We start from the raw sequence: 27484 nt of genomic DNA on the forward strand, positions 1-27484 counted from the left end.
TCAGCTTTCACAATACGAGGTGCATGTGCCAAGGAGTTGATGCCAAGACTGAAATCAAACTTGTTTCAAGCATATTTTAACGACTTTTGATGCAAACTCGACCGCCATTCGTCAACCAATCACTGGCTAATGGCGTCCTCAAACCTCTTGCCCGTCAACATGAGGAAGGCCTCCCGGTATCGGTCTGAGGTAGCCTGGACAATCTCCTCAGGCAGCGACACGCCGTCCTTGCCCTTCAGCCCCTCCTTGATCAGCCAGTTGCGGATAAACTGCTTGTCGAAGCTGTCCTGGTCACGTCCAGGCATGTAGCCCGCGGCGGGCCAGAATCGGGATGAATCAGGGGTCAGAACCTCATCGACGAGGTAGATGTTTCCCTCGGCGTCCTTGGCAAATTCAAACTTGGTGTCGGCGAGAATGATGCCTCGCTCCTCGGCGTACTTGGATGCCTCTTCGTAAATCTTGAGCGACAGCTCCTTGACGCGGTCAGCAGTCTTGCGGTCGCCAACCTCCTTCCAGGCATCATCGGGATGGATGTTCTCGTCATGCTCTCCGGCATCGGCCTTGGTGCTGGGCGTCCAAAGAGGCTGCTTGAACTTCTGGGCCTCCTCCATGCCTGGCTCAACAGAGATACCATGCACAGTTCCGCTCTTCTTGTACTCCTTAAAGGCAGATCCTGTAAGGTAGCCTCGCCTGTAATTGTCAGCCCCTGTGACTGGGGTAAGAAAGAGGAGCGGGCAAGGTCGATTGCTCGCTGTTACACCACCAGTAACACAATGCTCATTGGGACTCATCAAACAAGAAAAGGGCAACCTACACAATACTCTCCAGCTTCACGACCTGCAGGCGACGCACCTGCATGGAGCGGTCCTTGATGGCCTTGGCCTCTTCGGGGGTGACGCCAGCGGGAACGTCGAGGGTGATGAAGTGAGTGCGCAGGTCGGGGATCCGTTCCGTCAAGACCTTGAACCAGTGTGCCGAGATGAGGTTCAGGATCTTGCCCTTGTCAGGGATGCCATTCTTCATGACGACGTCAAAGGCCGAGACTCGGTCACTGGCGACGAAGAGGAGGGTATCGGCATCGGGGAGCTTGAACAGATCGCGCACCTTGCCGGAGGCGATCTTCTCGAGGGAGGACACGGGGATCTGAGTCTGAGCCATTGTTACGGATTGCTGTATTGATGGGATGTGATGTGACACTTCAAAGAGGTGACAGTGATGAAATCGGGAGGAGAAAAATTTAGCCGGCCAGTTGGAAGCAGCAGAGATAAAAGCTTCTCCACTGAGTCATCGCCGTTTCCCTCTCCATTTTATCCAACTCTTTCCTTCCCCCGGAGGAGAAATGATGCCTCCATCTCGAAATGCCTGACGGATTTTTGAAATGGTTTGGCTTGACTCGGGGGAACACACACAGGTTCAAATTGACAAGGTAAGGATGTTGCACCGTGCGAGACCGTGTTATGTATACTCTTGACACGGTGGGTGGAGCAGGCACACATCCGCCATCCATTGTCAAGATGGCGGAAAGTGTTCACCTTGCAGCCTAACCATAAGCAAAGCAGGGGATAAATAAGAGTATAATCATTTTCTAATGCTATTCAATTACTTATGCTGATTTTCTTAAAGCTCTTAGGCCTTAAATCTGGTCTGCTTGCCCTGGTTACTAGAGGGGTTCAAGGACGGTACCATCCATAGCAAGACGATACCCGGCGCCATGTAAAGCGATTTCCCTGTTCGATGATTCTTGCTGGCTCGCCTTGAGCCCAGCATAGCGTATCTCGATGGTATCCTTTGCCCACTCAGCGCAAGAGTCGGACAGGCGAAGGTACTTGAAGAGGGGGTCAAGAATGGCATCCTGAAACTCCGTTGAAAGGCCATGTATGTTCATGCAGCTGGTCCATTCATTATCATCTTCCGAGCTGGTATCGAAAGATGAGGAAATATAACCACAGATAAAGTCCAGGAATGTGACTCGAAGCCCGTTATCATTAGGATCGGTTTCGCGTCGTGGCCCGGTCGAAGGCCAGCTGTTCCAGGAATTCCAGATCTCATTCGCCTTGGTCTTTGAGAAGCCAACATATTCAATCGTGGCCTGGGATATGAGCTGATCGGGGATAGAGACAAAAATGACGTTTGCTGCCTGAGATGCGGTGACATCAAGAGGTAGATGGCCATACTCCAGTTCGCTGAACCGATTAAGTCGGCGTTTATGAATCTTCCTCATCCCGCTCGCATCGTCAGATCCGACGAGCCCTTGGCTCATCAAATGGGCGGCATCAAGAGGCGCAAGTATGCTGATTCTAGAAATGTGTTCCGACATGCTGAAGTGATCAAGGCTCGGTGTTGGATAACGCATGTTGGGAGGAAGAAGAAGGGAAGATAGAGAGCAATTTTAAGAAAAAAGGTTGATAATTAAAGAGCTGAGAAACGTCGATTTTATCGCTGACATTAACCCTGACGTTTGTGAATCACCGCCGGGTGTTGGGCCATGCACAACCAAAGTTTGTGTCTGAATATAGCACACCTGGGCTAGCTTCCATCCTGTTTGATCGGGCATTTAGGATATCTAGATACATATCGTTTGTAAATCCTCTTCAGTATTTCTGAAAACCTTTAAGAATGGTAGATAATCCAAGGTACGATAGATTTTCTCCTCATTCTTATGTGAAGCAAGCTAGTGGCCAGTGGTGGTGAGAGGACCGTTTCCAAACCCTGGTTCAGAAATACCAAGTCCTGTCTGATTCAAGTGAGTCTCTCAGAGAAAGAACATGTCGGAGCGTTTGGTTTTGGCCAAACAAGGACCTCACCACTTTGGGGCGCCTGGACAAAGCACAAGTCAGGATGGGAGGTCTACAGGCTATACAGAGCTTTAGCGGCGCGAAAGATACAGTTGGATGTGAAAACTTTGCAGAGTATATAGGAATCTAACACCGTTTGTCAAGAATAGGGAGTTGGGCAAGTCAAAGGCAAGAACGGTCAGATGACCAGCCAACACTATAGCACACCATGTGCATCTGATGTCACTTGATGAACAAACACCATGCCTACCCTATGATCAACCTATCAGTGCAAACCCATTCGTAATTCCAAGTAAGAACCGGAAGAATTAAGACTCTTCCCTGAGTCTACCATAGCAATGCCCACAATAAAGGGTGCAAGAGCAGGGTGGGAACCTGGGTTCGGGGAATGCCCTTCGACTTGGCATCAAGGGAAGCATGTCACCCCTTTCTCCATGTCTCTGCTAACCTGGTTCTGGGATCGCACCAGCCTCGGCAGAAATGGATAGACCAATCCTCCGGAATTAAAGCCGGATCGTGTCTCAGATATCCGCGCTTCTCAGTCTAGTTCAACGGGTCCTGAAAGCCCCCCCCCCTTGAGCTCAAATGCCGGGCTCAATGGAGACAAGTCCTGGCCCTGGTATGACTGCATAGCATGATCGCCGCCGTCTCGTTGATAGCTTCAATTCGATGCCGCCCTTTGGTCCGACTGCAGGGAGTGAGCTGCATCTCTAGACAGCAGACACTAGGCTCAGTCGAAAATGCTCTGCAAGATTCATTCCCTTTGCTGTGGTCATGCTCTCCTATAGTGCCTCTTCAGTGTGGATAGCATCCACCTCCTAGCGTTTTTCTTGCTGTAGCTTCTGAACGGCGTTTCAGTCCTCTCAGTCCCTTTATCGGACCTTAGTATTTCAACATTCCCTCCATCCCTTTGCCCTTACTCATGAACGTTTACTCTGACCATTCTGTAGCTATTGGCATCTATGAAAGATCAATTCGACAGTCCGGCATTCGAGATGGCTGACATCGGCCCCGGCCCCGATACCGGCACGGAGCGGAGTCGCCAATCAAAACCCACGGAAGCCTCCGGGCTTTTCAACGACCCTACGCCGTAGCTGTGCATAACACGGAGTGCCGGTGCTGGACCGACCAAGACCTCGGCCGTTACTCGCCAGATTTGCTGCTTGATCCAAGACATTTGCTGTGCCGTTCAATCAAATACCCCGGCTAGCTCCGGCGCTATGCCGCTCATGTGGACCTTCAACGGCCAGCCTGACCTTCACGCTCTGCCGCTTTGAAACTGGGGAAACGGTCATTAATTCCCATGTTTATCTACAGCCGAGTCTCTCTGCGGTCCACGGGCCTCATTCGAACCCATGCCCCGGGAGCTCTCGTGTCATGGCGGAGCCTCAAGCCACCAGGGTCTGCGGGAGCATTGATGGGCAATCTGAGCTTTGATTTACATGGGTGAGAAAAGGCAAAGTGTTCCGTAAAGGATGCCATGCCATAAAAGGGCAAGCTAAAGCTTAACTCGATAGCAATTTCAGTTGGCAACCCTGCTCATGCAGATGCATATTCAGCTCCGGCTCTGTGGGTAACGGAGCCCGCCCTCGGCACAGCAGGAAACAGACGGAGGCTGTCAACACCATTCGAGACGATATCACGAATGGCCTGAATATGGTGGTCCATGTAGGCTGACATCGCCTAGGCGTATGCAGCTGCGATGCTCAATGCAGGACCAAGCCGACATCCAATCCAATGTCCTTATCTTCTCCAGCGACAACACTCTCCGAAGCTGCCGGAGCTCATGTAAACAAATTACCGCAGCTCAGACAACGGCAAATGCCGTTTTCACAGGCTAGTCTCATCAGTCTCGGTGAGTGGATGAGGTTTGTCGACGATCAAGATAGCGCTGTTGCTGGGTTTCTAGGGCGGGCGCACCATCAATGGCAATAGACCAGTGACGAGCAAAGTGGGACTAAACGCAACGCCGACAAGATAGGGCACGCCGGCATCATGACGGGAAGAAGTGGCCTGTGGTATGAATGCCGGCGCGCATTCGCGACCCATGCCAGATGTTCAACACTAGGGTTAAGCTGGACGCGTCTCAACTTCCGTCATAGCTTGGTTAGATCATGAGATTCGCCCTTGGACCACTTGCTAAGACGCGGTCATGCCGATCTGACACCACCCCCTAAATGACGGAACGCTCGCTCTTTGATCATCTTTGGTTCGGACTCCATATGCCAAGAGGTTGAGGTAGCGGTACTAGCCAAGTGCCTCTCCAGATGGACGTTTCCTAATACCCCTTTCTCTCTGACATGTTTGATGCAAACGCCAATGTTCGCAGTCCGATCTGAAGCATAACCACCTGCCTGCGAGTTCTAGATCAGCGGAAAGCGACGGCATCACCATGATTGGCGGGGTTGGAACAAACTCGCAGGGGACGGATGCGTCATGGCAGGCCTCAAGAGCGGACAAGAACCACCGTCGTCGACGTGGGAAGCTGGATGGCAATTCTATCCCCGACTTCTGTGAGACCGTGTGCCTTGATGTTGAACGGGGCTTCATTTCGTATCAGCTGTAGGTCGACGACTTGGTGAGTTTGTAATCTCTGTATTCCCAGCTGTTGCGGGCATATCAGCAAGGTATCCTAGGAGTATTACTGCCAAGACCTTGGAATGAAGAGAACCACTGTAGAAGATAGGAGATCTGCCATTCCTGGCGCCTCTATCAATGGACACCTAGGCATTATGTGTCAGAGTGTTGTCGGAGCTGCTCAGGGTGAAAGATATACACGATATAGGATGTAGTTAACCGTGACAGAGATCGAGAATATTGTCAAGCCAACCACCTATGACGATTTGTCGAACGACAAGGTAAGAAGACCCCAGCCGCGTCGAGGGACGCCTGCAGCGCAATGATGCGTTGTCGATTGGATCTCGGAACAATTCTCTCCCAGGGACTGGGTGGCCATGTTGGCCCCAGCTTGTCTCGCATCTCATCTGGGTTGACACGAGTGGATCAGCGGCGATACCTTTCCAATCAGGCAATTCGAAGGGCCGATGGTGGATATGTCGTCGGAGAATACGAGTCGGAATATCGGGACTTGTTGAGCCGTGGCCGTGGGCCGTGAGCGGCGCGATGCAATGCTATGGGTAGGGTAGGGCAGGGAGGAATGCGAAGCTTGGGGGCTGAGATGAGCACCACCAAGTCTTGGTAGAACAGAAATGAGGTTGGGAATGATGCCCTTTGCATGGAGCATAGCGTCCAATGCAAGTAATGGATGGCGTGGGGGAGAAGGAGAAAGCGATCGATCAGATTACGGATCATGGAGGAGGGGGAAATGGTGCCTCAGCCAACCGGACCTCAGACGATGCAGAGTGGAGGAAGGCGAAGGTCACGGTCCTGCTGTATTTCAAAAGAAAGGTGATGATGTACGGGGGCTCGTCTTATCACCAGAAAGGGGCAATATCAAATGAGAAAAAGTAAAGCGAGGTAAATAATAGTCAAAGAACAAGCTGCCTAGCAATATCATTCTTCTCATCCATCCATCACACAACACCCATCACAATCAGCCAGCCCATGGCCGTGATAATTTCCAGGTTGTGAGCGCCGTGAAAACGCCTGGTGCCCCGTCGTTGGCCCCTCCCAACATCCCTGCCCCTTGCATCCTGTAACCACTAGAGTCTAGCGGCCGTCCCCGCGGCCAATTACATGCAGTCTATTCGCCTTGTAACTGCCCTGGCCGCACTCTTTGCAGGGACGGAGCAGGTTCGCGCTTGTCCAACGTGCCTTCCATCTCAGTGAGTGTACCCTCCCGGTCCCTCTGTCCCTCTGCCTGGTCCCTCTCGTGCTTTCCACTTCTACTGGTAGTCTTCACCCGTCAGTCGTCACTGCACCTTCCAAGTTTTCTGTGTTTTGCCTTGCAACGGGAGTTGATCTGATCTGGTCGTCTGCAGAGGAAGGCACCGCTCCCGACACACTTCCCTCACCTACTGGACACACGTGTCGTCCTGTCATCCTGTCTTCTTCCCTCTTGTCTCCTCATCTTCTTGTGTTGTGCTGGCTTTCAACCCTCCATGTCTCGCCGTCCAAGGCCCGCATAGCCTGTACCCATACATACGCACGCACTGCAGCCCCCAGCCAGCCAGCCAGCCATCCGTCCATTCATCTATCCAGCTATTACTGTCCACCAACTGCAAGGCAAGACCAACATCTGTCCCGCTCAACGCCATCAATATCGCGGTGATGCCCGCCCGCCGCGGTCGCCCCAGGCCTCCCTCCCCCTCGCCCTTCTTCTCCCTGGTCTCCTGGCCTGACCTGGCCTAGGGCAGCGGTTTTCAGGCGCGCCTGCGCCCAATACCGCACACGGATCCGCGTGCGCGTGACTGACCAAAGGAACCTTGGAAAGGGAACTGGAACGCTATCAGAGTCAAAGGCAAAAGTGAGGGTCAGGAAGCAAGCTATATCTGCATTCGTAGCTGGGGAAGCTGCGCGCGATCGTCCTGATTAGCTGCCCGTTTCCCCCCTCGCCTCGTCTCGCGGCAGGCAATCGCCTGACCTCGGTCGCTCGCCAGCCTCTGGCGGCGGTAGACAGCAGATCTCCTTTCCCCTTCTCTCCCAGTCCCAGACCCAGACCCAGATCCAGCCCTGGGAGAGCTGTTCAGAGGCACAAGAGCCTCCCTAGTCCTGACCCGCTGCCGGCCGGAGTGCGTGCGTTCGCTTGCCCGCCTCCCGCTCCCGCTTCCGCTGCCGGCAAAAGCCACCCGTCAACACAACTCGAGACTAAGTTGAGCCTAGTTTTCGCGGCACCGGGGTCCAGTTCCACTAGGATTCAAGCACACAAGTACCAGAGGTCCTTCACTCACCGACACTTGCAATACGGAGTTCGCTCGTCATTCGGCCATCATGGACGGCCATGCCGTCGCAGAGCCCGCCGCCGGCGCCCCGATTCCCGCTGATCACGGCGCGCACGGGATTGCCGGTGACGCCTCGGCCGCCGACCCCTCCGCATCCGTCATCAAGAGGAGAGCACCGATTGCCTGTCGCCGGTAGGATCACTGATGCCATTAATGCAATTGATGCCGTGTTGCTGACCACCATGGTAGATGTCGTCGCATGAGAAGCAAGTGTGTACATGACCGCGCCCAGCCTCCTTGCAAGGCCTGTCTTGAAGCCGGACTCGGCGCCGAAGATTGGTAAGTTGCCTGAATGTTCAAAGACAATCCCGTTGACTCGCGTTGGCAGCATCTTTCCCGTTCGAGGTCAGCCGGATCACGATCGCGAGTTCCGGCATCCCCGCGTAAGAGCCGAGAAGACGGCCCGGCGGGACCCCGCCAAGGTGCGACGCGAGATCCTTGATGCTCCTGTGCGACCTCTAGGCAAGCCCGGCGATGAGTGGGAGCGATTACCTCCGTTGCCAGACATTATCGATGGTGTCAATCGCTTCACTCAGCACTACTTTCAGCTCGGCTTCATCCCCAAGCAGCAGTTTCCTGATCGTCTGCTCAAGGACTATCGCTCAGTGAGCGTCTTTCTCGTTGTCAGCATCCTCAGCATCTCGGCTCGTCTAAGTCCTTCCCTCGCTACCCGTTATGGCTCGGGTATGAAGGCGGCAGAGTTCTTCATGGAGCGTGCCACCAACCTTGCCTATGGTGAGCTCTACCAAGAGCCCACGTTGGAGAGATGCCAGGCGTTTTACTTGCTAAGCATTGCGCAACAGGGAAGTGGCCTAAGAAATAAGAGTTATGTGAGTGGTGTGAAAGCTTCGTTAGTGTTCACTACTAATGTCATAGATTAACATGGGCGTTTCTATGCGGATGGCATCTTTGATGCGACTGCATCGAGAGGAGACATATCGTGTTCAAAACCCCACCCCAGAGGTCATCATTAGGTCTGAATCAGCGCGAAGAACTCTGGTATGTCAACCCGAGCGGAAGCAAGCGTCAAGCATCTTACTGAACATAGGTAGTGGATGCTACATAGCCAAGATCAGTTACACTCAGGCCCATACTCACCAGTATCCCTTGCTGCCTCGGACATCACAGCCCTTCTGCCATGCGACGAACACGACTTTGCTATTGGGAGAGAACCCCCTTCACGGGCCGCTGTTGAGGGAACACCTCCTGCAATCGAGAACCCATCTCTCATTTTTGACCCTAACCGCTCTCTTTTTGCTTCACTGATCCAGGCTCATCACTTCTGGGGGATCGTCAGCCGTCGAGCCGTCAAATTTGCTCGAAGTTCTCGTCCTTGGGAGGCAAATAGCGAGTTTGCCTGTGTTGTGAAGAAGCTACATGAGTGGGAGAATGCACTGCCTCAGGACCATCTCTGGAGCGCTCATACGTTAAAGAAGTACAAGGCCAACGGGCAGGATCTGGTAAGACTTTTGCCCAGTTTGAAGTCAATTACTGACTTGGCAGGCATACCTTGGGGTGACAATGGTGCCTCGTCTGTGCAATATCGTCCTTCGTCGACCATATCTGATGGAGTAGGTTTCTGCGTGCACTTGCGAACTCAGTACTAACCTTGGTAGCATGTTAACCATCACTTCCAAGGACGAACAGCGACAGAATTTCTTTGCCAATATTGCATATGAACTCTTTCTCAACGTTCGGCGCCTCTTTGAGCAGATTGATGCTCAGTTCACCGGCCGCTCGCCAGACGAGAGTGTAGGGGCGCAAATGGCTGCCTTTTGCGTTTACAGCTGTGGTCTATTCTCAACATACCTCTGCCGATACCCTCATAGTGAGACTCCCACCTCGGATTATCCCTGATGGCTTCTAACTATTCAGTCTGCCCGGATCTCAACATCAGCCGTGAAGGTCCCATGATGCTTCAGCGTACCCTCTCGATCCTGATGGAGTGCAAGGAAGTCTGGCCTCTTGCATCTCGCTGGGTTGAGGCTCTTGAGCGGTTTGCTCGAGATCCCACCGGCTCCCTCACAACGGAGAGTGGGATGGCTGATGGAAAAGATCCTATTCCCAACCCTGTCGCCATTCCTATCGCTGTCCCTTCCTCGGCCAACTCAGTCTCGTCTAGTACTTCACCTGCGTCTTCCATGTATGCTCGACCAGGGGCCCCTCTCGACACAACATCTCTCCGATCTCCATCCTCGAATGAAATATTAACGCCCTTACCCACGCCAACCACTCACATTATACCCTCCCACTTTCCTCCACATTCTCAACAGCAATCTCAACCGCACCAGCACCAGCACCAGCATCAACAACACCACCAACAGCGGCATCAACAGCAGCAGCATCAACAACCTCAGCCATCTCCAATAGCCGACCCTCAATCTTTCACACCACAACAGATTCCCTCTCATATATATATGCACACAGACAACTCGACAGGCCTCGGCATGCTCATGGAACCGTTTGACTCTCAAGGCGCTCTCCAAGGATACACAATGGCCCCAAATGGCAACCCTACCCAGGCAGCTGCCATCGCCGCAGCCGTGACACCAGCGCCATTCTACCCTTCCGCAGACGGTTACGAAGGCGAGCTGCAATTCTATATAAACGGACCCCAGGATTGGATGCCGACAGATGGCGTGTTTGATGGGTATGGCTAACCGCCCACATGTCTACTTCGATTTGCCGGATATTCTTGTTTATTCCCTTGCAATATTGAGCGGCGCATATATACGACTAATGGTCCTCTGACTCTGACCATGGGGAGGTGTTCTGATTTAGCACGGCGACTCAAAAAGGTGTTTGATGGGCGTCAAAGCCCGAATTACCAGTGTGTTTGTTTACATATTGCTCTTTTACACAAGTAGATACGATAGAGCCATGACTGTCAGAGACAGTGACGCGTTTTACAATGTCATCACTTTCTGCAAGAACTGAACTGCACGGCGTGCGTCAACGCTTTGCTGACTATTGACGGCTACATACGAGATCACTTGATACTCTGTGTCCGACAAGGTTTGGTTTCAACATCTCTTTTCGCTCAACTCTAAATGGTCCCCTACACGCTCCGGATTCGCATTCGCATTCGTTCGCTCCTCGAAAATCCCACCGAGCTCCTCACACGTGGGTATCCGAGTACGCCGTCTCCCGTCTTCCCAATCACTTGAAAGGGAGCAAGACCGACTCCATGGGGCCAAAAAAGCCAAAACAAAAGACAAAAAGAACCGACCGCCTTGACTCCCCTATCCTCTACATGAATTTTGGGTCGCCACCGCTTTTCATCCGCGCAGGGCATACATGACTTCTCTATTCCTTCGTTGCATCTGATAAAAAATGGAATTGTGATGTGTAATGTGTAGTGTAGTGGGGGTTGGGCAAGGGAAATACATCGGGTAACGATGATATGTCAGGTGAAGCGTCATGATGGGGTATTTGGATTATTGTAGTGTCATATGGGGTCTATATACATGCAAGGGTCGTGGGGATCGTGTTATGAGGGGGGAAGGGAAGGGGATATCTTATTTTAGGCCGGCCAGGGCTTGCCGGCGTCGCCGTCATCGTGTTTGAATCAGTTCTGGGCCATAACGGTCTGTGAACCGCCCAGCTGACGCTTGACCTGCTCGCGAGCCCAGCGCGCGGTCTCAATAGTCCGAGGCTGGAACTCCCGGTTGGTCTTGGTCTCCTTGATCATAGCTGAGATCCAGTCCTGTCGGAAAGCCTCAACCAGTTCACCGTTAGGGTAGGCATCGGCAAGGTCGCTGTTCATGTTAGCTTAGTCCAATCGAACGAGTCCGAGATACTTACCCAATGACACCCATAGCAGCCCGCATGAGCGACTCGCTACGGTTCATATCGTTGGCAATAAGGCTCAGAAGCTGGAAGATGGCGGGGACATATTGCTGCAGAGCTTGGGCTAGGGGGGGTTAGCACTGGCTTGAGACTGGAAGTGGAGTGAACATACTCTTCTGGCTGACCTTCATGGCACCAATAATGCCACCCCAGGCATCCATAATACCCTCACGGAGAGAAATCACGTAGTCGAACATCTCGTAAGGGCCCTCAGGCGAAGCAGTCACAGTGGAAGCCTGCTCCAGAACCTGGGCAACCACGGACAGGTAGGTCTCGAAGTGGCCAGTAATGGCACCAGCAATGTCACCAAAGCACTGCAGGATAGCAGGCTTGAACTGGTTGGCAAGGGTGGTGCTCTGCAATTTGTTAGCCAAGAACACTGAGAATGCCTGAGTAGACAAGAGACTTACCCTGAGGTTGTTAAGGAGATAGTTCATAAAGTTATCGCAGTAAGGCTGGCTGCGCTCGCCCAGGGAACGGGTAATATCGCTGACCAGACCGATAGCCATAGAGCAGAGACTGGGCTCGTCCTGGTTTCCGAGGGCGTTGTACAGGAAGGGCGCAAAGGCATCCATGTACTTGATGAAGTCCTCCTCCATAGAGGTGGAGAGGGCGCTGATGGTGGCAAAGACGGCGTCAGGGACGCTCGACTTGCCGCCAACGCTGTTGAGGATCTGCAGAAGAATCTGCATGATGCGGTCGCCCTGAGGAATGATCTCCTTGTCGAGGCGCGAGATGATGGCCTGGAGAACGGTGCACAGGCTGTTCTGCATCTCCTCGAGGGTAATCTTGTCCTCAACGCTGACGACCTGGTTCTGCAGAGGCACAGTCTCCTCGAGTCGCTTGATGATGACGTCCGAGAGCGAGGCAATAGGCTGCAGGCTTTCGGAAGCAGCGTTCTGCACAAAGACGTTGAGGACCTCGTAAGCGGCAGTTCGAACCGAGGTGTCAGCATCCGTACGGGCAGTCACGTCGAGCAGGGAGCTGACAGCCTGGTTGAAGTGAGGAGTAATGGGGTTGGCAGCAGCGCCGAGATCGCCGGCAAAGCGCTCGGCGAGGTTCATCAGGGCCCAGCAGCAAGAAGGTGCCATCTTGGCATTGCTGAGAAGACCCTTGAACAGAGACTCAATCAGAGTAGGCAGCTGAGTCTGGGGGTCAATAGCCTCAGAGCAGGCCTCGGTGATTCGGCCGAGGGCGTAAGCAGTCGAGTCCTTGACATGCAGGGACTGATCCTCCATCATGCTGATGAGGATGGGGAGAGCCTGCTTGACGATGGGGTCCAGAGTCTTCTCATCGGGACCCTCCATGATGGCACCAAAGGCCGACACAGCGGCGTCTCGGTTGTGCCAGTCCTCATGGCGGAGGTTGCCCTCGACGAACTGCAGCACAGGGGCGATGATGGTAGCACCAACGGCCTGGGCGTACAGCTGCAGGCACTGATAGGCTGCGCGCGACAGGTTGTACTCGTCGTCGGTGGCGTCCTCATCCTGCTTCGTAAGGAGGGTGAGGAGAACTGGCACCACCTCGTTGGCAGCAACACGGGCAAAGTTGTAAAAGGGGCGCATCTGGTCGGAGCTCTCGACCTGGGCGTTGTCGTCCTCGATGGAGATCTCTTCCTCGCAGACGGTGCTCCAGAACTCGACAGCCAGCTTGGCAACATCCTCATCCTCAGACTTCATACCGAGAATGGTGAGACCGAACAGAGCCTTCTCCATGTAGAAGCGCATGTTCTCGTAGTAAAGAGCCATGATTCGGTTGAGGCAGCCAAAGGCACCCTGCTGTATCCGCGAATCGTCGGCCTGGGTGGCCTCGCAAACGACCTGCATAATGTAGTTTCGCTCGCCCTCGTGCTTGAAGTTGTTGCCGACAAACTCGAGCGAGTCACCCAGGGCGGTGATGGCGGCAAGGCGAACCTCGCCGTTTGCTTCCTCCTTTCGGGCACCCTGAACAACAGCGGTCAGGATAGCGTTCGAGTGCGCCACTAGGGCCATGCGGAGCTCCGAGTCTTGGCTTTCGCAGATGTAACCGATGGTGGTGAGAGAAGCCTGCTTCTGGTGGTCGGCACCCTCGCTGACATTCTTGACCAGGAAGGGCAAAAGGTCGCTCCACTGGCCACGGGGCAGCTCGATGGCGGCGATGGATGAAATGACCTGGGCGGCAGCAGTACCAGCCTGTGTGTTTGAGGAGCTCAGGGTCTGGAGTGTCAGCTCCTTGACCCGGTTCTTGGTATCGTCATCAGTCTGCTGCAGCCATTTTGCTTGCAGTTCTTGATGCCGAGTGAAATCTCGGGTTGTGAAGGCGTTCTTCAGAGCAATACCGGCGGCAGCTCGGATGGAGCCATCGGCAGAGTCGTTGGCAAGTTCTTGGACGAGGGTTGCGAGGTATAGGGGCTAGCAGAGGGTTAGCCAGGTTCAGAGCAATCAAGAGTCAGGGGCGCCGTACAAAGTTGCTCTCGGCAGCCTGGGTGAGTTGCTGCTCAGCAGCATTTCGGAGGTTCGCGTCTGGAAAAGGTCAGTACACATTTCATGGCGGTCGTCCGATAACCCGCCGTTGGATGCGGTGCGTCAATCGGCGGGGAAGGGAGCGGAAAGGAAAACTGACCAGGCGACAGCGAATTCGCGAGCACCTGGTTTATCTCTGAGCTCGACATTTTGGGCTGTCTAGAAACGTCTCGTCATGCGGTTTCAACAGGCGTCGAGGGCGAGCGAGGCGCAGAGGGTGGTAGAGGCTGGAGAGGAGGGAGAAGAGAGCCTTTGGTTTGGCGCACGTGTCGACAAGTTTGACGGATGGAAGAGAACTGGATGAGGCGGAGAGGCGGGGGTTTTTTCCACGACGGGGGGCTCAGGCCAGGAGAGGAAAAGAACGGGTATGAGGGTCCCCCAAGGGTCGGCGAAAAATGATTAAGGGTCAAACGAATCTCGCAGCCAAAAATATCGTTGTGATTGTCCGTCTCTGGCGTGTGAGGACGAGATGATGCTGAATGGCAAAAAGGCAGGGTGCCGAGAGGGAGGGACAAAGAAGTTGAGAGTTGCAGAAGGTGAAGAAAATTGTTGTTGTGGTAGAGGCCTTCAGAGAAGTTGATGGATGGATGGCAACTGCAACTGCAGCGACCACAGCGGCCCGCACCTGGGTACCTACCTTGGCCGCTACCGCCACTTGGTCTAGCACTGTGACGCACTGTGCACCGTGCTGCGGTGAAATAGCGGCCTGGGCAGCCTGGAAGCTTTTGGTGTCAAGCAGGCAGAGAGACAAAGAGCGGTAGACTCGACACAATCAGCGGCCGAGAAGCTAATTCCAGCAGAATCATCCCATTCACACTGACCTCTCTGAATCACTCACTGACGATTTACTGCGTCACAGAACCGAACCAGCCTGTTCTTCACTGTGCTTCCACGCACGCAGAGCCTCCACACCGACGGCCATCCCCAGGCTGCGGACCCGTCATTTCCTCGGCGAATCAGCAGCTCCTGCTTACTGGCAGAACTTCGCTTAAGTGCTCCTGCCTGGCGCAGACCGACATCACCGCACTGTACGGTGACTGTGCCCCGCGGTGAACAAGATTGGCACCCACCTGGGAAGCACAGTGTCAGCACCGGCACCCAGTCTGGCAAGTACCTCCCCCTCCTCCCATGAGCAGGTACCATACGGACAGAGTTCACATGGAAAGAGCCAAATCTTGCTGTGCGTGCGTCTCAGAAACGGCAGGGTCTAACAGCACCATGTCCATGCCTATCTAGTCTTTAAACAACTCCAGCAACTTTGTTCAACTCATCTCTCAACAACTTGAACAACTCGCATCGAATCATCTCGAGTCCTTTGACTCATCTCGACCCCCTCCTCCGCTTCTAACCCATTCCCGTTGTTTGTATTGACCCTCTGCAAAAAAGTAAATACAAATCTCCTGGGCAATTGTTCACGACCCACTCTTCCACGGCAACCACCGCTGCGCGCCGCCATGATGGGTCAACTCATTAAAGAAGCCCACGATGGGCACTTTCGGGCCGCACGCCAGTTTGAAGCTGACTTGTCAACTCGGGGGTCCCTGCTCGCTCTAACACGAATTTCAATTTGCCTTCCAGGGGTCCAGTCTGGGGAAGTCGTCGGCTCGTGCCCAACTATCACAGTCCATCACCAGCCAAATCCATCGGATTCCAAGCCATGCCCCTTGCAATGAACCTCATGGCTGAAGAGTGATTTGCCATGATATTCTAGCTTGCCCTCGGCTGCTCCCTTGCCCAACGTCATTTGTCTCGCCCTTGACTGTACGCATTTCCTGCATACCGCATGCTCTGCATCCTCATGAGTTTCCCTTGGCGTCATTCACGCCGTCGACCCTCGCACATAGATCCAGTGTCTCAACAGCATCGTGATACTAGTCTAGCAATACACGGACTGCCGGGTTCGTTTACCATAAGAACGATTTCCAACAAGAACGGGGGAACAAAGGTAGGCCACCACATACAATGCCAACAGCACTCAGCGTGGCAATCAGCGCTTTGTACGACCTCCTTCGTGTCGACACACCCAAGGCTCTGCTTTGACTCGTTGGCGGTGCACTTGATGAATGTGGCGGCTTGACGTGGCGGTCCTCTTTGATAATGTGCTCCTTGTAGCCTCGCACATTCAAGTTACACCAACGTTGGGCAAAGCGTTGGTCAGGCTAGGGATGGGACCGTTGCTGCGGCCTCCCACCTTGAACTCTCCGTCAGACACCACGCTCTCAATGCCGTGCGCTGAGTTCCTAGTATCTGGATCTGGCCAGAGGGGGAGGGCAGGGTGAGGCGAGTGTTGGGCTTGGGTATGAGCCCATGACATAGAAGTTCTCAACTTAGCTACATGGGTAGTTTATGACTGATGCTTGAGAAGGTTATATAGAGTTGATGGAAGATTTAGGTCATTCTTGGACAGCATTCTGGTAAAACTAGCTAAAGAGGCACACCACCAAAGAGACTGGTGTACTTGGGAGGAGGATAAATCCCGTGGCCAACACCGTTGGCGACTGCGCCAGGGGTCCCCTTTAACCGAGTTCGATCGACATATCGAATTGCTGCTGTTTCACGAGACCGATTTGCGTCTGCTAAAATACTGGCTTTCTTTACTGACTCAGGGGCATATCATGAAATGAATCAGACTCCAATTGTCATCGAGATCAATCGACAACCGTCTTGGGGTCTTCTCCAGGGTCTTGGAGGAAATAGGTTGACATTTCATCTACACAGGAATCCTTGACTTTGGAAGGTCCGTAATAGATCAGCCAGAAAAGATAAAGCAATTATCATGGATGGCAATAGTACTCACATCACCGTCTTCACATGGAGGGCAGGCTATTTGAACAAGAGCAACTCCACAATAGCGCCATGTGAACTCGAAATAAAGCACGTATAGCTACGGTGAAAGGTCTCCCAGATAAAATTACCCAAAAGCCTCCCGCTTGCTTTTTTCTTCACATTGTTTACCAACTTGGCCTTGGTTCATGCCAGAGCCCGGCAATGGCTTCGGCGAGTGGGGCACCGTTCGTTCATCCATTATCACCGCCTCATTGAAGTCGCCAGGCACCCAGGCAGCGGCTCTACCCCACCTTCCATGTCCGCTTACTACTGACGGTACGTACTCTCAGGGCGAGTTCGGCGGATTGGCGGGGTACCTGCCTAGAAAGGCGACGCCTTAAGAACTGGATTTAATCGGATAGCACGTACCTCGAGCTATGAGGTCACCTCTCGGCACCCCCGCTTCCACACCCACAGGCATGTATCACGAGCTTCTCATCACCATGTGTGTCACCAAGATAATCGCAGTTTGTAGGTAATTATAATAATTTCTGGTCATAACTCATAACATACGTACGTACCAAGCATCTACATACATCCACCCGCTATATGTGATTTCATAAGTTCGTACACCAAACCCAACATGCGAAACTGGAAACCCCGTCACTCCCAAACTGTCGTGACATTGCCCGTAGCCCATCCTCTTTCAAAGAAAAAAATCCTGTAGTTTCATAGGTATCCGTAATCCAAATAGGCTTCTGTCCTTCTAAACGGGAAACGTCGTGACCTTCCATGCCTGACAACGCCGACGCATCAAGCAAACTTATCGCAGGTAGCCTCGGGGAGGGCGGCTGTCATAGACCATCTCGCGCTCCGTGATCTCGTCCCATCGAGGGCCGTGGTGACGGTGACGAGTGCGCTCCCAGTCTTCTTCATATTCTCTCTCCCACTCGAGTTCTCGTGCTCGCTGCTTCCGGGCTCGTCGAATCTCATCAGAAATGTCTACCAAGTGAAGAACATCATCCTGCGACTGTTAGTCTGAGTCTAATATACTGTGTTGATCAGAGTGACTTACATATTTAAGATAGTCCATGATGTAGAAGAACTCCTTGGTCTCTTCATACTCGTATCCAACCTCCTCGATGGCTTCGCGCACAACCAGGTCCTTGGTGATCTCAGTCCACATGTCCTTGGGAGGTGCGGGAGTAGGAGCAGGGGGGCGGGATCGCTCTCGGGTCCTCTCGATCTCAATCTCGCGCTCACGGTCATAGACAGACACGCTGAGACGATCACGGGTTGGGGGAGGAGTGGGCTCCCTGGGAGGAGGCAGAGCGGGAGCAGGGGCGGGGGCTGGAGCTGGCGCACCCTCTCTCTCGGGGATGAACTTGCTCCTTCGGACGCCGCTGTACCTTGTCCAGTGAGTGTCCATGCTACCGCCGCCGATGCCGTCCATGCGGATGCGCTCAGTGCCTGGAGGGACATCTACAATGGTCCAGTCCTTGGTGGCACCACCCCAGGCCTCACCCATCTTGCCGCGGGAATCAATCTTGCTGGTGAGATAGTCTCCCTCCTCATCGACAGCGCTGGGTGTGGGCAGCGGGGCAGCTGACTGAGCTCGGCGTCGAGGCGCCTCTGGCTCCTTTCGAAGCACGATCTCATCATCATGGAAGTGAGATCGGCGCTCACGACTCTGAGATCGGGTTCGAGTTGTTCGGGAAATGTCCACCTCGGTCTTGTTCTTGGACAGTGAAATATCAATATCAGTCTCCCGTTCTCGCACCCGAGAGGGAGCGCGGGGCTTGGGCGGCGGAGGGGGAGGGGTAGGGGGCTTGGCCTTGATCATGCCTAGAAGAGTCAGCTTGTGATTAGAACAATAGGCATAATGCGAGTGGCTTACCATGGTCGATATCTCGGTAGTGAGTGATGACCTCACGCTCAATCGTTGGTCCGCGGATAGTCTGCGGCGGAGCAGGAGGAGGAGAGGGCTTGGGGGCAGGAGGAGGGGATGGGGCCTTTTCGCGCTCGACAATGCGAGTGCGGATTCGCTCACGCTCTTCAACAGCGGGAGGAGGAGGGGGAGGGGGAGAAGGCGACTTCTTGGGTCGCTCGATATATCTCACAACGCGCGGAGGCGAAGGAGCTCTCTTTGGTGGCTGAGAAGGCTCCCTAACACGCTCACGCTCAATGACTCTGGTGCGAGAACGCTCATGCTCGTGCTCGTGAGAGCTAGGAGGGGAGACACTGCGAGGTCTCCGGATGATCCGCTCCTCTCTGACACGGGCAACTGGGCTGGGGCTTCTAGGTCGATGTCGGTCAATGGTCTCAACCTGACGCTGGCGGAGAACCATGGGACCAGCTTCGGTTCGGCGGGCATCCTCCCTCAGAAAGGCGGGTGTGCGAGACTCCTCCCGAGCGGGCGGGCTGATGGTGACTGTGCGACGACGATAGTCGACTTCATCGAGGCCCTCTGGGGCAGAGCGGCGAGGAGCTGGGTAGTAGTCCCGCTCCTCAAAGTCGGTGGCCCTGACGCGGGACATTTTGGCAAAGGATATGTGGTATGATGCTGATTCTTTGTTGATGCAAAATTTGCAAGACCGAGTCAATCAGTCAGTCAGGCAGGCTGCCGCGTCGTATTATACGAGCGCTGAGATGGATGGCTGTTGTTGTAACACAAGGTGGGGTCTGGTCTGGTGTAATAGGTGTGAGCCTCAAGCTCGGGGAGGCGTCGTCAAGGTCCCAGAAACAGGCCGCAAATCCAAACCGAGAAAGAAAATGCGATGTTTGTTGAAGAAGGAAAAGAAGTAGAGAAGCAGAGCAGCCAAGAAGAAAAAGAAGAGAAACCACGAGCGTCAGGTGGGTTTAATGGCGCGCACGCCGCAAGACGCCGCAGGAAATCAGGGTGAGCAAGGAGCAAGCAACGTCGTCATCCGACAGCAATGATGAAAGGGACCCCCGGCCAACGATAGGGTGTCAGCCGCGACCTTAGTGGAGGGGCTGGGTACTGGGCTTGGGCTTGGACGAGCGGGAGCTGCTCTGCTGCTGGGCAAAAGCGGGGATCTTCTTTGTCCTTGCTTGTTGTTTTTCAAGATGGTGGCAGCGGACCGGGACGGGAAGGGAAGCCTAAGAAGGATGATCTCTGTCTTGGTTGTCGAATAGATGTCGAGTGGTGTTGAGATCCAAGAGACCAGATGAGATCGAGTCAGACTGAACGAGGGCGTCGAAGAGGGTTTTGTTGGCGCCAAAAGCGACAAAGGCTCGATGCCATCCATCTTCTTTCTACACGCAGCCCTGGATGGAACTTGCAAGACAGGCCAGACCAAGCCAAGCCAGGTTGCCTACTCTACGACCCCAAAATGCCCTATTTGCGACCCATCACCAACGAGGATGCCATGGCGGCCCAATGAGCCGGCACCTTTGCCCACGCGAACCGTCGTGATGGAGGGTCAGACCGTCGTCAGTTGCGCAGCCGGGAAGGACATGAGACCTGCCAGCCTGACGAGTTTGACTCTGCCTCAACCTTTTTTTCTCTCGTGTCTGCCCAAAGGGCGTTGCCGAGAGCCCCTGGCGTCTGTTGCTCTCCCGATGCCTTCCCTGTCTGTCCGTCTCTATGGACTGGACTGGAAATTCCCTTTCTCGAACCAGATTCTGATCCCAGCTGCCAAAACCAAATCCCCACGAGAGCTCGTTTCTTACAACAAGGTCAAGACCCGGCTGTGGAGTGGAGTTGTAGTGACGCAATAGTGCAGGAGCTCACACAGCCTCCCCGGCTTTTGGCCCTTGGTCCTGCTTGGTCTTGGTCCTTGGCCCTTTGGTGCTGGATGGAATCCGGGAGCAGGGCTCAGAAACACCCCCTGCCGGGCGCCACATCGCCCAGTGCCAGCGAATCACCCGTCAAGTCGAGGCGCGACTTCGGTGAACTCGAGAGAAAAGGTCCGGATGATAACAAGCTGACAATGTATTTCTGGTAGAGGATGCGAGTGCTCACAGAAGCCGTTGCATGCAAATCATTGCCGGTCAGGATCGGCGATGGAGTACGACCTGTCGGTGTCGGGCATTGGCACTGAATCTCCAAACAGGGATCGTCGTCATCGACCGGGAAGAGCTGGACTCGCTGAAAGAAGCTCTGATCCGCTTGCTTGTTGGGTATCGTCTGGAGCCCACAAGACGGAGGCGGACGGGGATGTCGCTGCCATCAAAGAAGCCTGACCGCCGCCTTGGTAGCCACTCCAGAGCCCGATGAGGCTTTTGCGTCTGCTCATTCGTAAGCCTCGTTAGCTGTCAATGCCTTGTCAATCCTGCTGGTACCTTTTTTTTGGTCTCTTCCATGGTTCCATCGTCATCCATCACATGCTGCGGCTTGGCCGCCCGCACAGGCTTCGGTACTTGGACAGGCGCAAGGTAAAAAAAACAAGGGCAACAGGGCACAATTGATCTAGATTCTTCTCCCGCTTCGCCGCACACATGCTTCCGAAAGATGAATGTCAAGTGGAATTGGAAGAAACAAGGATGCAATGAATTTACAAGGAAGCTTCGTTTCAGTCAAGCTTCATGCCAAGGATCATAGGGAAGGATCTGTGCCGCCGTGTTCCTGTCAGTTCCTCAGCTTCTACCCTACACGTGAACGTGGAGATGGCCATAGACGACCCTTGGGCTTAAGCCTGGGCTTGGGATCTACTCTGATCTGCGCTGAGGTTCGGTTCTAACCTGTGAACCATGTGGATGCTTATTTCGTCCGTCTCCAACAGTTGCACGGGTCCATGCAGGTACCCTATACGAGTGGTTGACAGAATGAGGCTTCTAGAATATCAATATTGAGGCGGCCCAAGGGCTGGGGAGCATTGGGCCTAGTATCATGTTGCCATGCACTTTGCCCGGTAGACAACCCCATGGGCGTGTGCATCTCGAGATCTAAGGGTCCTTCGAGACTCTGACAACAAGTTCAAAACGGTATGACTGCAGCATTGTGCAAAGCCATCGTAGAATGTGCCATCGAACCCCCCCTCACAGACGAGAACCGCTGGCTATCGATCAAGTTCACTTTCACTTCTGCACATGCAATAAAAGCTAAGCTAGAGTGACGTGTCCAGAGGTGGACCCAAGTACATACGACGAGGCTGTCTGCAGATATGAAGCATCACAGGCCTGCAGGTTAGGGTTTTCGCGATGCGAACAGCAGAAGTGGCTGCCGTAGCAACACACTATATGGCCAATTTGGGGAGCTTTGCATAAGACATTCGCCCGGAATGTTTGATTCTATCTATGTCCTCTGCTTCGGTGCAAGGCTTCGAGTGGTGTTGAAAGTGCCGCCCGCCGTCTGAGTATTCAGGCTGCGGTCCTGGAACTAACTGGCTGATCATACGAGGAGAAAATTGTGGCAATATTGGCACAGCGATGCCTGATCCATAGCTTCCTGTCGCTTGCCCGCAACCCGCTACCTTATTGTGATGCCGAAAGCACTATCGTGACCCCAGTTTGGGCATCGCGCACTTGGCGATCTCACTACCCAACACCACAACCAGCACTCACCATTGCCAGGGCCTGCCCATGAAGCAAGCTAAGAGAGAGATAAGTTCAAGGCTGAGTAATAGAGCGATATTGATGTTTCTCCATCTCATAAATGTCTCATGCCTCGAGACTTGGAGCTGTCGTCGTACTGTTGGGGGTATCTCCCTGTGTCCGTGACCTCGGTTGAGTCTTCTCTGAGTGACTGGCTTCTAACGACTGCACTGACGGCACTTTGCGATTTCCCACTCGCCTATAATAGTATCACTGGAGTGCTATTACTCACTAGGAGAAACGCAAGACTACCTATCCTGGATACGTCTGACATGACCGACGACGAAGCAGACGCCCAAAGCGAATGACGCAGCTGAGGGAACTATAATACACCAAGTTCAATACCCTTGACCAAAAGACTCCAAAAACTAAACGATTCACTACTGTGCTAGCATTAAACATGTAGGAGCGACAATGTGAGGCCATAAAGGCCAACTAAGCAATACTATCATAACGCCCGACCAGTATCACAGCTTTACAGACCACGCTTCGTGTCCTTGGCGATCAGCCCTGTCAGACTCTTCTCCGGGGTCGGGTACTCAGGCCGGCCCGCCAACATGTTGACCACCTCGGATAATCCTATCCAGTGGGCGACCTTGGGTCTTCGGTTCGGCCAGTCGGTGCCAGTCTCCTCCAGCTCCTTCATCTCCGTAAACACAACCTCCGACCCTTGGATGCCGATCACAGTCGTGCTCCGAGGATCCTTCTTAACGTGGTTGTGAGCGTTGCGGCCAAAGCCCTCGAGGTGCTGGATGCACTTGATGGCCAGGCGGACGGCTCGGCAGCGGTCCATGGGCGAGGGAACACCACCCTGCTGGACGTGACCAGGGATGCTCTCTCGGCTTTCGAATCGGTCGTGAGCCTCCTCACGGATAATGTCTGCAATGAGCTTGGCGTTGTAGACCTTGCTGGCCTTCTCGTTAACCAGGATCAGACGTCCGGCACGGGACTGGCCCTTGTCCTTCTTGAACACTTCCTTGAGGTGGTTGACATCTGAGTTGAGCATTTCAAGACTGACACCCTCCTCAGGGATGTAGACGGCGGAAGCACCAACATCCAGGCCGCTCAGGGTAGCAATGTAACCAGAGCGACCTCCCTGAGTCTCGATGACAAACACACGGCGACGAGTGGCAGAAGCTGACTGCTTGATCTTGTCGCAGTAGTTGACGAGCTCATTGAGGCAAGTGTCAGAGCCAAGCGAGTACTCGGTTCCAGGAACGTTGTTGGAGATGGTGGCGGGAAGCAGAGTCATGGGGATGCAGAGCGAGGGGTACGTGTCTCTGGCCTTGCGCATCTGAGAGATGGAGTGGAAGGCCTCGAAACCACCGACGATGAACAGGGCATCAAAGTGGTAGTCCTCGATCAGGTTGGCGATCAGTTCCATGCCAGACTCATTGGGAAGCTCTCGGTTCGTGCCAATCTCGGAACCACCCTTGCTGGCCCAGCCGTCAACCTCGAGCCAGTCAAAGGGACGGACGGATCCAAAGGGCTTGTCGCCGTGATGCCTGGAAAAACCGGCGAAACCGTTGTGAATGGCCATGGGCTCATGGCCTCGGGAGATACAGTATGCAACAGCGGCACGCACAGCAGCATTCATGCCACCAGCAGGGGCACCGACGTTGATGAAGCCAATTCTCATGCGCTATTCGGTCAGCATAAATTTCATAGAGGAATAATCAAACTTACGTCCTTCTCAGGCAGCTTCTGGTCATCCACCATGACATTGGTGGTCAGCATGTAAGAGTTCCACTGATCGTAGAATTCGGCATCTCGAAGAGACATGGCCTTCTCAAAGTCCTTGGCGTCGACAGCCTTGGCAAGCTCCTTGGTCTCAGCAACAGCCTTCATCAAAGGCTTGCGGACAATCTTGTTTTCGTTGATAGCGATGAAGGGCGTCTCCGTCTCGGGGGTCGCATCGAGAACCGCCTTGACGGCCTCGACACCCTGTAGGGTAGCCAACATTCGATCATAGGCGACAGCAGTTCCACCTCGCTGGACATGTCCAAGAGTGGTGATACGGGTATCAAGAGCAAGACCACCCTCGCTCTTGTCGGCGAGAAGGTCCTTGATTTCCTCGGCAGTGATTTTGGTGCCATCCTTGTCGCGAGCACCCTCGGCGACAATGACAATCGTCTTGCGCTTTCCGAGGCTCCGGTGCTGTAAGTCGTTAGCGCCATCATCATGGACATCATATGATGTCAGTCAGGCACTCACCCTTTGAACCACCAACTTCATGTCCTCTTGCCAGTCATGCTCTCTAGGTCTCTCGGGGATAAAAACAAAGTCGGCACCAGTTGCGACACCGGCCATGAGGGCCAGCCAGCCGCAATGCCGTCCCATGACCTCGATAACGAAGGCGCGCGAATGCGAGGAAGCTGTGGCCTCGATGTAGTCAACCATCTCGCAGATGCGTGCGAGAGCCGAGTAGCAGCCAATTGTAGCATCAGTTCCAGTAAGATCATTGTCGATGGATCCAACAAGACCAACAATGTTGAGGTGCTGGTATGGCTCGACCTGGCTGGCCGTCAACTGGCCATCCTGGACAAGCTCCTCCAGCAGAGAAGGCCACTCGGCGCGGAACTTGTCGGCACCAGTCAGGGAGCCGTCACCTCCGCAGATGATCAGAGCGTCAATGCCAGCGAGAACCATGTTCTTGGCGGCCGTCAAGCGACCGGGACGCTCGTAGAAAGCCATACACCGGGCAGTACCGATCAGAGTACCACCCTCAGAGAGCCAGCCTCGAACGTCGTTCCACTGCATCTGCCGGATAAAGTCGCCGCCCTGCACCAGGCCTTCGTATCCCTCATAGACACAGAAGGCATCGCAGTTCATGTGAAGCGTCATGCGCACGACGGCGCGGACGGCAGCGTTCATGCCGGGAGAGTCACCTCCCGAGGTCATGACAGCAATCTTCTTTTTGGGAGCCATCTTGGATTCGGCGATGGCGGAAAGGACGTTGAAGGACGAGGCAGGTATCGGTCGGTCGGACAAAAGATGATAAGGTATAGGAATGCTTTGCCAGAGCTTGTTGAGGATGTCGAAGATGGGCCCAGTAAGAGAATGGAGGGGCCAGGCGAAGAGCTGTAGATAAGAAAGAGAAGACATTCAGTACCAGTACATGATCCGGCAAGAGCGTGAAGCTTACATGTAAGTGGTAAAATAGGAGAAGAGAACAGAGCAGCAGCAGAGCACAGCCAGCAAACTCAACGGACGATGTCGTCTCACCAGATTCCGTGAAGGGGGGAAATTATTATGGCGCCAGCTTCACGAGCCAAAGCCAACCTTGTCGTGGTGACGCAGGTCAGGAGCGAGGGCAAGGGAGCCAAGCAAGACCGCCCGACTGACCGAGACGAGAGGTGTGAGAGGTCCAACGGACCCAATAAAAGAGGGGAAAAAGAGCTCTTATCGCTTATCGGCCCGCGCGGGGGACAAGTGTTGGCACCAAGGTGAGCTCTTCTGGTGGGATATGTTACGATTCGTAAGGTCAATTATTAGCACGCTCACCTCACCTTCGTTTTGTGCTGTGCTCTAGACGTTCTAGTCTCGGTGGTTTTATCTTGCCCTGCCCTCTCAGCCCCTCCCTCTTCGCTAGGTATCGCACAAGTGAAGCTGCCGTGCTGTCGACAATAATACCTCATCCGGAAAACTCTCTCTGCCCACCGCACCGGCTCAACAAGAACCCACGTTCCGGAGGTACTGGATGTAGACAAGCCGGCCAGGGCACTGGACAGTGGGACAGACGTCTGCCGAGACGTCAAAGCCTCAGTCGCTGACTGGCCAAACCGGGCCTGAGGATAGATGTGCGCATTACCTCGGGCATGATTATTGCTCTGGGGTTCATCAGCTTATGTAGTCATCGTCTCGTAGACTCGAATGTCGATGTAAAAGCTCGACTCTCGAGTCAACTGCCGACATGGCCTGGGTCAACATTCAAATCCCATCCCGGTCTGCCGTCGTTGGCATGCAGCAGTTCGTGGGGCCCAAGGGAGAGAACAACGGTAGTGGTAGTAGCGAGATCTCACGATGCAGGGCGATTATTAAGACCACCCGGCGGGAGAAACGATCGAGATGCGCCCTGGGCTGGTCTGTAGCGAGTTCTGTACTAGCCAGGGGCCAATTCATCACTGACGAGCCATGGATGGCTCATTTCACCGTACAAATGTCAAGACACGCCACCCGCCTCACGGCATGTCGCAAGCCTCAATGTCGCGGGCCTCAGACTGAACCAGTTTTGACAGGCAAAAAACATGAAAAACATGCAGCAAACAACAGAAACGATCCAAGGCAACGCCTAGCGCGCGATCGTGGCGCCGGGGAAGCCCATAGCGTCCCGCCAGCGGCAGAGCTGGAGCAAAGCAAGGCAAGGCAATGATGCAAATGCCCAAGGCTACCCAGCGCGTCGGCGCATTGAAAACTGACGAGTCACTGAGGAAACTTGATGGTCGAGCAGCGGCCGAGACAAGCTGCGAAGATCGCTGCGCAACCGTACGACCCCGGGGTCACGACTTGCAGCCCGGGCAAAGCAAAGAAGAAAAAAAAAGGTCCAAAGGTGAATCAGTCATGCGGCTGGAGAGACAGTTTTATGCGCTGGCAAGCGTCGTGAGATGGGATGGATGGCATGGCTGATGTGACGATAGAGCGCGTCTGCTGACCCAGCCCTGAAGCGCTGAGCCGCCAGGACCCTGGGAGAAGCGCCCCTGAGCATGACGACAGAGGCCTCACCGGGCCTCAGGCCTGCCAGGCGTCAAGGCTTTTACAGCTCTTCTGTCAAGTCAAGCCGTAGACGGTGGCGTAGAGTTCCCAGGTGACCTACCCCAGGCACCGTCCGTCACCCAAGGCTCGGAGAATCATTGGGATTCCGCAACGGCTTCTGGGCTGATGTGCTCGGTATACATCCGTGATCATGGCATCCCATGATCTCGGGCGTCTCAGCGCGGCAGACAGGAGGCGACGTCTGCCTGACCGGAGGACGAACGGATGGTTACAGCTTGACGGCATCCCTCTCAACACTCGACTCGACTCGACTCGGTCCCATCGGGAGAAGTTCCGGGGTCAGGCGCAGCGACGCTGTCATCAGTCATCACCCGCCTGTGCTTCCATTGTCGAGTCGCCGGCG

At 54.2% G+C, this 27484-nt stretch overlaps 5 protein-coding genes across 5 annotated transcripts; 1 reads left to right on the forward strand and 4 right to left on the reverse strand.

The window, feature by feature from the left end:
* Positions 1-119: 119 nt before the first annotated feature.
* Positions 120-1158, reverse strand: NCS57_00285800 (Phosphoribosylaminoimidazole-succinocarboxamide synthase; the record flags this gene model as incomplete). Its single annotated transcript, XM_053052876.1, has 2 exons — positions 120-690; positions 815-1158. 2 exons carry the CDS (start codon positions 1156-1158, stop codon positions 120-122), a joined length of 915 nt encoding a protein of 304 aa, XP_052918122.1.
* A 6527-nt stretch (positions 1159-7685) lies between these two features.
* Positions 7686-10356, forward strand: NCS57_00285900 (Zn(2)-C6 fungal-type domain-containing protein; the record flags this gene model as incomplete). Its single annotated transcript, XM_053052877.1, has 8 exons — positions 7686-7828; positions 7886-7975; positions 8025-8526; positions 8573-8695; positions 8749-9156; positions 9200-9267; positions 9313-9524; positions 9572-10356. The coding sequence occupies 8 exons, from the start codon at positions 7686-7688 to the stop codon at positions 10354-10356; spliced, it is 2331 nt and encodes a 776-aa protein (XP_052918123.1).
* Positions 10357-11264: 908 nt separating this feature from the next.
* NCS57_00286000 (Importin N-terminal domain-containing protein) lies at positions 11265-14195 on the reverse strand (the record flags this gene model as incomplete). The annotated part of the gene is made up of 6 exons (XM_053052878.1): positions 11265-11454; positions 11501-11609; positions 11658-11901; positions 11956-13935; positions 13988-14046; positions 14147-14195. The coding sequence occupies 6 exons, from the start codon at positions 14193-14195 to the stop codon at positions 11265-11267; spliced, it is 2631 nt and encodes an 876-aa protein (XP_052918124.1).
* A 3440-nt stretch (positions 14196-17635) lies between these two features.
* NCS57_00286100 (uncharacterized protein) lies at positions 17636-19349 on the reverse strand (the record flags this gene model as incomplete). Its single annotated transcript, XM_053052879.1, has 3 exons — positions 17636-17836; positions 17888-18657; positions 18710-19349. 3 exons carry the CDS (start codon positions 19347-19349, stop codon positions 17636-17638), a joined length of 1611 nt encoding a protein of 536 aa, XP_052918125.1.
* Positions 19350-22843: 3494 nt separating this feature from the next.
* Positions 22844-26188, reverse strand: NCS57_00286200 (ATP-dependent 6-phosphofructokinase; the record flags this gene model as incomplete). Its single annotated transcript, XM_053052880.1, has 5 exons — positions 22844-24010; positions 24055-24525; positions 24583-25449; positions 25514-25570; positions 26180-26188. 5 exons carry the CDS (start codon positions 26186-26188, stop codon positions 22844-22846), a joined length of 2571 nt encoding a protein of 856 aa, XP_052918126.1.
* Between the last annotated feature and the right edge of the window lie 1296 nt (positions 26189-27484).

The sequence above is a fragment of the Fusarium keratoplasticum genome, chromosome 2 (genome assembly GCF_025433545.1).
Source record: "Fusarium keratoplasticum isolate Fu6.1 chromosome 2, whole genome shotgun sequence".
Classification (NCBI taxonomy): Eukaryota; Fungi; Ascomycota; class Sordariomycetes; order Hypocreales; family Nectriaceae; genus Fusarium; species Fusarium keratoplasticum.